The 9,861-nt window shown below is 45.4% G+C and overlaps 1 protein-coding gene across 1 annotated transcript in view; it reads left to right on the forward strand.

The window, feature by feature from the left end:
• Nucleotides 1–9,625, forward strand: part of LOC144259179 (scavenger receptor cysteine-rich domain-containing protein SCART1-like) — a 45,122-nt gene extending 35,497 nt beyond the window's left edge. Inside the window, 4 exon segments of the mRNA XM_077807359.1 lie at nt 2,099–2,182; nt 4,209–4,298; nt 5,392–5,544; nt 9,501–9,625. Of these exon segments, the coding sequence (XP_077663485.1) occupies nt 2,099–2,182; nt 4,209–4,298; nt 5,392–5,544; nt 9,501–9,625 (452 nt within the window).
• Nucleotides 9,626–9,861: the final 236 nt, after the last annotated feature.

A 9,861-nucleotide genomic window follows, 5' to 3' on the forward strand; every position in this document is an offset into this window, starting at 1 on the left:
GAAATCAATCAGGTTCTTAAAAGAAGAACTTTTATTATAAAGAAAAAAGTAAAAGAATCACACCTGCAAAATCAGGATGGAAGGTAGCTTTATAGGGTAATAAAAAGATTGAAAACACAGAGGATTCCCTTCTGGGGTCAGCTTCACAGTTACAAAAACAGGAATGAAACTACCTCTGTAGCATAGGGAAATTCACAAGCCAAAACAAGAAATAACCTAACACATTTCCTTGCACTACTTACAGTTTCTGTGGTTTTAGATGGATTATTCCAGGTATATGTTTCAGAAGATATTGTACCTGCTTGGCTTCTCCCTCCATCCGGAGAGGGAACAACATACAGAACAACAAACAAATCCTTCCCCCCTAGATTTGACAGGTTTCAGAGTAGCAGCCATGTTAGTCTGTATCCTCAAAAAGAAAAGGAGTACTTGTGGCACCTTAGAGACTAACAAATTTATTTGAGCATAAGCTTTCATGAGCTACAGCTCACTTCATCGGATTTGAAAGTATCTTCTTTTCTTATTGGTCCTTCTGGTCAGGTGCCAGCTAGGTTATTTGAACTGCTTAACCCTTTACAGGTAAGGCAATCCAGTACAGCTGCCAAGGAGAGATTTTATGATACTTCATAATAAAGATTGCTACCCTTCCCCCTATATTCAGGACAGGGAGAGGGAGTATTTTTCTTTAAGAAGTGGTGTTACCTGTACAATTTATGACTCCGCCCCTACCCTCCCTCGTGGGTACTCAGGGCATAATATAGGGCTCCCCCCATCCTCATGGGTACTCAGGGCATAAGGGACCCAACTTTATCCTTCCGTGGGCTCAAGACTCTACCCCTCTGTTGGCTCAGGGCTAACACCCATTCCGGATGGATTCAGGACACAGTAAATATCCTTAAACATGTACAAGTATTTATTAACAATTAGCAACAAATCAACAAAATACACACACCAAGCATCTTATGCTCACCACTCCCAATAAAACAGACGGACGTCTCCTGATGGCCAGTCAGGGTCGTGTAGTTTGTGCTCTGGCTTCTGCACAGTCTTGTCCTGCAGGGTTAAAAAGTCCTAGCAGCTTTGGTCTTGAGCTGTATCCTAGAGTTAAGTTCCAACAAGCTTGTCTTTTGACCCTCATTATGTAATTAAAATAAGGATTTCTCTTATCTATACCTTAACCAATTATTTTACTTAAAACATAGCTATGTAAAAACACTGACCAATCATTTGCACTATATGGGGATTCACACAAGCGAGCATGTGCACTATTTCATGAAATAACAAAACTAGCTTTGGTCGTTGTGTCAGTTTCTTTACTGAAAGCTGAAAGTAGTGTCTGCTGACTATTTAGGTGTATTTTTAATGTGGCTAGCTTGTTTTTCCTTAATTCTGATTCAGAAAGGTATTTAGATGAAAATTTATTGTGATTCGTTTCATAATGACTTTTCAAGTTGCTTGCTTTGTAATGAGCGAGCGATGCATTGCAGATAAGGCCCAGGTGTATGCCACCTTTAATAGTGAATCAAAATCTTCCTCCCAATCTGACTTAAAACTTTCATTTTCTTCTTCATACTTGTGTTTCTTACAATCTGAAGATGTCATTGTTATCCACGAAATTAACATAGGGTTAAAACTTAAATCTAAAACTATTCAAATGTGACATATGAACAGTTAACACAGCCTGTATTCTGCAGAATGCAGGGAGATCACAAACACCCGAAGTCAACGCAGCACAACTTTTAAATACAGAATGATGCAATTTCCGGACATAATGCACATATGAGTGAGAGCTTCTCTTTCTGTGAATCTCACTCTCACACTATCGGGTTCACTCAGTAGGAGAGAAAACCAATTTTGAAATTCGTTCACTGATTTGTATAGCTTTTTTAAAAAAATTGGTGTTAATATTAATTTTAACCACAACTTGTGTTAGACCGTAGTTTCTTCACGGGTTGCACTTCAACTGTAGAAGAGCCTTGGTCTGGGTATGCCTGGAATATACTGATGCTGTAAATCCTGCTCTAGGACCCGAGTGCATCAGCCAGCGGTCAGTTTAGCTGCTCTCACTTTGATAACATCTCATTTGTTGTCTCTCCAGTCTCCTATGCAGAGGATTCAGTGACGAAGCTGCAGTATTACACCGGGGACAGTAAGGGGGAAAACGATTCTGGATCAGAACAAGGTAATGGGGTAAGGTGGCATACAAAGACTCAAATCTGGGTGGAGAATTTAATTTCCACAGCATTTTCTGTAGAGGCTGTCATTTCCCCTCACTCGATTTCATGGCCCAGCACTGATTGTATCCCTTCTGATGGGATCAGATTTAACCAGACTTTCAAAGATTTCTGATGAACCCTGTAATGGAAATATGTGATCAAATCCTGGCTCTTCCTGTGTGCAGTTCATGGTACCCTCCCCCACAGGAGGAGCTGCAAGGAATGGGGCCCAGAAATATTTGCTTGCAATGGAAGAATCTGAATTTCACATCTGGCACCGAGCATTAAACAAAACGCTAATCTGTGCCCATGGTCTTACCCACCTGCTTCTATGGCATGAACACAAGCCCGAATCACAATCTAGCCCATATAATCTTAGAGATTTTACACCATGTTTATATAGTCCAGTTGGATTCACAAAGGTCAGTTCTGGTGCAGCAGCTACTGTCTTCCAGTCAGTGTGTCCAGTGTTAGCTTAGCACCAACACAGATCCAGATCCCATGGAAGGGCTTGACAACATTGCTATTGGATTCACTGGGGATGGGCCCCAAACTATTTATGAGAAAGTAAAGGTTGCTGTGACACTGCACCCCATATTCTTCATAGTGATATTATAATATGATTATGGCATAATTATGAAACATTTTGTACAAGACAGGTCATGTAAGGTGTCATTGGAAAAGTTATGATTTGCTGAATATGATTATCCTATTTGTATGCATGTATCATTTTTGTATCTGAAGTTATAAATATTGACTATGGATCTGTATTGGGCTTACTCTGGAACACACCTACAGCCAGCCTTTCAGGTACTTTAATGAAGAAGGCAGACAGTGCCAATGGCTCATCAACAAAGATAATGGGCTGTGGAATAGCTTAAACTTCCTGAGAACGCTCCAGACAGCCTGTAAGTAATGGCTGCTATGACTCAGCAAGGTATGCAAGGGCATGTGACCAAGCCACATGACTCTGAACTCCATTTTGGGATGTCTGTATTTTTCCACAAACTGGCCTGGGAACCAAGATTAAAACATATGGTCCTGCCATATGCTAAATCTATATAAGGCAAGAAGTGACATCATCCGTGGTTCTTCACTCCCGACACAAGAAGACTCCTAAAGGAACAAAAGACTGAACTGGGGGAAGTGCTGAACCCAGGCTAAAGGGATTTCTAGCCTGTGTATGAAAACCTTGGGATTCCTAGCTGTAAAGCAAATGCAGCTTTTACCTTGAGAATCTGCAAGCCTGCTTGTATCATCAGTCAGGATGAGAAATTAAGTCAAATCCTATCCTTCTAGTATGCATTTTTGTTTATTTGCTAGGTAATTTGATTTGATCTGTTTGTTATCATGTATAATCACTTAAAATCTATCTTTTGTAGTTAGTAAACTTGTTTTTTCTTTATCTAAATGAGTGAGTTTGGAATGAAATGCTTGGAAATGTAAGCTCAAGGAGCAAAGGCTGTTGCATTTCCTGTGCACATTGAGGGGGAGGCAAACTGGATAATAAATTCATAGTGGCCGGGGTTTGAACCAGGGCAGGGTGGTACAGCTCTGAGGTCCTGGACTGGGAAGCTGGCAGTTGTTTTGGCTGTAGCCTCTCTATTGTTGGTTCATACAGTGGCTGGTCAGAGAGCCTGCATGTAACTGCAGCTGGGTGTGATGCTGGTGGAAGTGTAGGTCTGGGAGTGAGTCTGCAGCTTGTCACAGCAACACAGTGTGAGAGGGACCCCAGGCAGGTGAGTCAGAGGGCTCAGTGGTACCCCAGTTCCAGGTGGCACCCCAGGGGGAACCTGTCACAGTGACACCACTCCTAGTTTGCAGAATGTCCATGAGTTTCCCTTTTCTCCTTGATCACCCTGTGACTTCTCCTACAAACACCATAATAAACAGCCTGGACTCCAATGCAACAGGCACTTAATGGGGAACTAGAAACCTGCTCAGGAACTGGGTGTGTTCAGAGGGAGCTGAGTGTTGTGTTTGCTTTTCTAGAGGGCGCTTCCCCTGGGGGGTCTCAGTTGGATTACGATAACGTGGAGGAGCCTGCATTGAATGATGACCCCCAGACTCCAGACGACCAAGGTGAGGAGTGAATCTGCCTTCTGGGAGCAGCATTATCCCAGGAAAAAGTTAATAATATTGTCTTTGTAGACACAAAAATTGTGCTTTATGGGTTTGCTCTTGTAAGGTGCTGAGCATCTTCAGTCCCGCTGCGATCAGTGGGAGCTCAGAGTGCTCAGCACTTCACAGGATCAAGCCTTCTGCAAGCAGCTGTTTGACAAACTCTTCTCCCATAAAGCATGGCTGTGTGCAACGGTTTAGTCCAGAGATGCACTGAGAGGACCAAGAAGTAGCAAAGCATGTGGTGCCGCAGGTCAGAATAGAGGCACATTAGCCAACCAGTGTGACTCTAGAAGAAGGTTGTTCTCCCCCTGCCCACACTGCCCGATTCCAGTCACTGATCCCTGGCCCTCACTTTCACGTGCACTAACATTACTCACAATATTAGGGGACAATCTCTCTGGGCACAGCCCTCTGATCTGCAGTAATGGTCCCTCTCCACCATTCCTGCCTTTGCTGGGTCCACTGATCTAGATGTGAGTTTCACATGCACTGTGATATGTGAAGGGATGTACAGATTTCACACACAGACCCATATCTTGTCCTGAACTGGTGGCACAGCTTCCAGAGGCTGCAGATCGAGGGTGGTTTATGGGCCAGACTAGTTCAGGGAAATGGAACAAAACAAGATTTTAATCATAATTGAAAATTTAGGAAGTGGGTGATAAACAGATCAAATTAAAGTGTCATTTATCTGTTACTAATTACTAATGGATATATAATTAGTATAATAACAAATTACAGTGCAGAAATCTTCCTCTGACATAGACCCTACCCCCACCCACCTCTTTCCAGATCTCCCACATCCCCACCTGGGTTTCTGCTTTAGGTTCCATCCAGCAATTTACAGACACATCAAGTCCTTAAAATGTGTCAGATAAATGTGACCTGTATAAAATTCCTCTGACACTGAGGTTGCAAGGGGAGAAGGGTACTTATGATCTCTTATCATTGTGGGAGTGTCAGTACCTCGGGGCTCTTCCTACCTCGTGTATAATTTATTTCTCTATTCAGTGGAAGGTCTCTTCTCATTACCATTAATTCTCTGTTTCAGAGGGCCCTGCCTTGCCTGGAGATGTCCCAGGGGATAGTTATGACGATATCAGAGAAGTTTCTGACCCTGAAGATGATTCTGGTTCAGGGCAGTGTGCCCCAGAAGTTACTTGGGCCCCTGGAGAGAGTGACAGGAACAGGGATTCACGGAGAGGTGAGTGGGGGAGAAGCCCTGTTGCAATTCTTGCAGTTTGATTGCTAGTCTCATTATGGCTTGGTATACACTACAGAGTTAGGTCAATGTAAGGCAGCTTACGTCGACCTAATTATGACACTACACACTACAGCCTTGCTCCTGCTGATGTAAGTGCTCTACTACACCAACATAATAACTCCACCTCCATGAGAGGCATGGGGCTTATGTAAGTGCAGTTAGGGTGATGCAATGTCTGTGTAGACACTGCCTCAAGTACATCAGCTGACGGCTGTCATTCCTGTCAATTTCATGGCTCCATGCTAGACAAAATTGACAAAAAAAAACCTGCATTGGGAGCTCCCTGCTCCCAGCCAGGCTACACTCGCCGTGTTCCCTACTCCGAGCTGGGTGGTGCCTGACAAGCTCCCCCGCTCCCTTCTCCCAGCCGCACTGCACCTGCCTGGCTCCCCACTCCCAGCTGGGCTGCTGCCTGGGCTCCCAGGAGCCACCTGGACAACAGGCACAGAGCTCCCCGCCAGGAGCCCAGGGGGCCAGCCACACTTCTGGAAGCAGGGAGTGGGGATCTGGCTCCCAACAGAGGGAAGCCAAGAGATATGGGGCAACCAGGCTCCTCAGCCCCCCACACTGCCCGTCTTAAGTTTGTGGAAGAGCTCCTGGTGAAGACCCACACGATGGGCAGAAGGAGGACAGCGTGTACATAAACCATCGCAGTAATTACTGCGGTGGCGTAAGTGACCTAAGATAGGCCAGCTTAAATTTCTAGTGTAGACTTGCCCGATATTTGGTAAAAGATGCAGCTCCTAGACTTAGATGGTTACATGATAATCTCAGCTTTCAGTTTAGAAAAGGAAGTTTTCTAGCCCTCATGGTTGCAGAAAGAAGCCTCAAATTGTTAGGGGGCTTATTCCTTCACCCGCTTCCTTCCCTGGTCCTTCTCGCATGACAGAGAGCAACAATACCCGAAGTCCAAAGGTGCAAACAATTCGATGTTTATTGGGGTGAACTTCCAGCAAGCATGATTCCAGTTTCCTTCCTTAGTGTCCTCCTTCCCAGCTCTGACACCACAGAGCCTTACACCTGTGTCCTTGTTCCCATTCCTGCCCTTAGCCAAACATGATTCCAATTTCCTTACCCCCATTCCCTGTTCCCATCTCCCCCTTTAGCAAAACATGATTCCAATTTCCTTACCCACATTCCCTGTTCCCATCACCCCCTTTAGCAAAACATGATTCCAATTTCCTTACCCACATTCCCTGTTCCCATCTCCCCCTTTAGCAAAACATGATTCCAATTTCCTTACCCACATTCCCTGTTCCCATCTCCCCCTTTAGCAAAACATGATTCCAATTTCCTTACCCACATTCCCTGTTCCCATTTTCCCCACACACCCACCCACTCACTTCCTGATTGACTGCAGGCTATACAGTAAAACTTGAGTTCTGCTTTGCTATACCTTAACCAATCATTTTCCTGAAATTTAACTAACCAATCCTAACATATTGTAACATGATTATGTAACCAATTATATCCCACCACCTTAATTAGTTTACACCCAGCAAAATTAATTATACAGCAGACAGGAACAATCACAGAACCAGACAGAGATTATACAGACAAACAATAGCAAAGTGGGAACTATAATGACAAGACAATACAGAAGTGAGGATTTCACATCCCAGCTATTGATAAGTGAGTTCTTGCCAGACAGGATGCTATCAAACTAAGTTTCCTTTTACATTTTCTAGGCACTTCCCTTTTTCTGGAGGTGATAGGCACTATCAGGACAGGATTGTATTCCTAACAGCCCCATAGCACCTTATTTCAATGTGACTAGTTTGGAATGTGAGGATGTGACTGTTCGCTTCCTAGCTTATGGCTGCCTCTGCTGCTTAGCCAAAGGCCTTAGCCTAAGAACAGGGCCTCAGACTGTCACAGTAAGAGAAGGACCTTACACCGGCAGACAGTGATTTTGATTCTTTTATACCTCTAGAACTAGCCAAGTGATAAGAATACACCTAAATTCTTAAAGTACAGGCCTTTGCAGACAGGCCTGAATATCTATATCCTAACACAAATCATGAACCAAGTTTAACCTAAAGGCTTAGGAACCAGAAGACAAACAGAAACCAAAAGGAAACCAAAATGTTTTTTTAATCTCAAGATTTTTAAGCCAATCTCATGATATGTGAGGTCTTACTCCTGATTTCCAAACACTTGGAGATGGCAGTGCTGGAAATGTCCATGTTTCCCCGTGACCCACAGGAACAATCTCCAGGTAGGAATGTGGGTTATGCAGCAAGGAAGTGACGCTGGCCAAAATGATGGCTGTGAGGAGTCTTCTCTCCTTGTCTCTGTGCGTGGACACATTTGAGATAAAAATTGCAGAAAACGTTGCTGGGCCTATGTATTGGGAGCAAATAACCTGGGACAGCCTCTATTGACCACTAGAGGTCACTGTCACTTCACTAAAATACAGCTATTGTTAAACTAATCTTCTCAGCTGTATCCGACTCTGACTTCTGCTAAACACTTTTAAATGGACTGAAATACATGATGATTCCTAGATAAGGCCCTAATCCTGCAAACACTGGAGCCCACTTGTCACTCTCATCATATGAATATTCTCACTGACTCAAGGGTGGCACCAGCCTCTTCCTGGTGGGGGGACTGAGGTGGGCCAGACAGAAAACGCTGCGCGCGGGGGGTGGGGGGGGGGTCTGTGCTCCTCCTCACCATGAGGTCCCACCCCTCTCTGTTGCCCTGCCCCCGGGCCAGGTTGCAGGCTGGAAGCCAGAGCCAGCCAGTGCCAGGCACTGGCTGATTGCAGCCATTAAAAGCTGTCCAGGCAGGGAGACCTGGCTCCCGGCTAACAGAGCCCTTGGGAGGCGGGGCCCAGGAGCCTGGGCCAGAGCAGGTCAGTCTAGGCCACTGTGGGGAGCTCCAGACTGTCCACCTGCCCTGGATGGCTCATCTCGGCAGGCAGGGACATGGGCTGGGGGCTGCTGTTGGGCACCCCGGCAGCCCACGTGGGCTTACTTCTCTGCTGCTGCTGGAGCTGGGCACCCAGCCAGAAGCTGCCACTCTCTCCACTCTGCCTTCAGAGCTAGTTGACTGGAGAGTGGCAGCTGCTACTAGGTGGCTATGGGGATGCTAAGACAAATTTTGGGGTGGATATAGCCTCTGCAAGCCCCATCCTAGTGCCAACTTCAGTGGGACTGTCCAGATCAGCAAAGTTACATGAGTCTATTTGCAGGATCAGGACCTGAGTGTCTTTTCTCCAAACAAGGTGGCAGTGCCGTGGATGGTAACGGGAAGAGGAGGGCCCTGAGATGGGGTTAGTTAGTGGCCTGGCTTCAGGTTTGAAACCATGCTCTTCAATATGCAAATGGCTCCATTAGCATTGTACCAGAGCACCTCACAGTCTGAGGCTGGGGGCTGAGCTTCCACTTTGTACCTCAGAGGAAAGTGTGTTGGGATGAAATGTGCATTTCATTGTACTTGATGGGAATAACATGTAAACATGTATTGTGTGGGCAGGATGAACTCTATGACATCCTCCCCTTTTGTGTTACTTGCCTTTGCATGTCCCCTGGGGTAGGGACCCTGCCCTGCTCCTCCCCCCCAGGTCTCACCTGGCACATGTCCCCTTAGGGACTATGCCAGCTATCAGGAGTTAGAGCAGTCCCTACTGAATCATCAGGAAGGTGTCATCAAGTCACTGACATCCCCACACTTCTGCACCCGGCAGATCTCAGCATGGAGAGAATCTACTCCCAGATGTTTTCTTTGTGGAACAGAATGACATAATGAATTAAACCTGTCAGGATCCCAATCAGAGGAACAGAGGAGATAATTCACAGCCCATACTATAGGCTGCTCACCCATGTTAGGTGAGTGCCCATGGGTGTAGAATAGATATATTGGCTGTAATGTGCATCCTTTGATATTTTCAGATTGGAATCTGCACTCCCTAAGAAGTGAAGGGGCCTCAGGGACTGAGAGAGATGGCCCATTCCCGCCTCCTGGAGACCCGGGTTATAATGATGTTGAAGCTGTTGTCCCTAAGACATCAATATAAGAATGATTGAGTTCCAATCAAATATCCTGTGAGGATGTAAATGCTGTATGATTAGACTCTTTCTCTTCTAAATGCTAACTGGGCATGGGGGCATCAGAGATAGTCCCTGCCACGGATCTAGTTCAGTCACCTTTTATATTGGGGTTTTATGTAGTTGCAAGAAATATAAGTGTGACTGAGACGGGGTCTGTGATTTTTCCCTGTAATTTCTCATTGATCAGATTGCCTGGATCTTG

The sequence above is a fragment of the Eretmochelys imbricata genome, chromosome 1 (assembly GCF_965152235.1).
Source record: "Eretmochelys imbricata isolate rEreImb1 chromosome 1, rEreImb1.hap1, whole genome shotgun sequence".
Taxonomy (NCBI): Eukaryota; Metazoa; Chordata; order Testudines; family Cheloniidae; genus Eretmochelys; species Eretmochelys imbricata.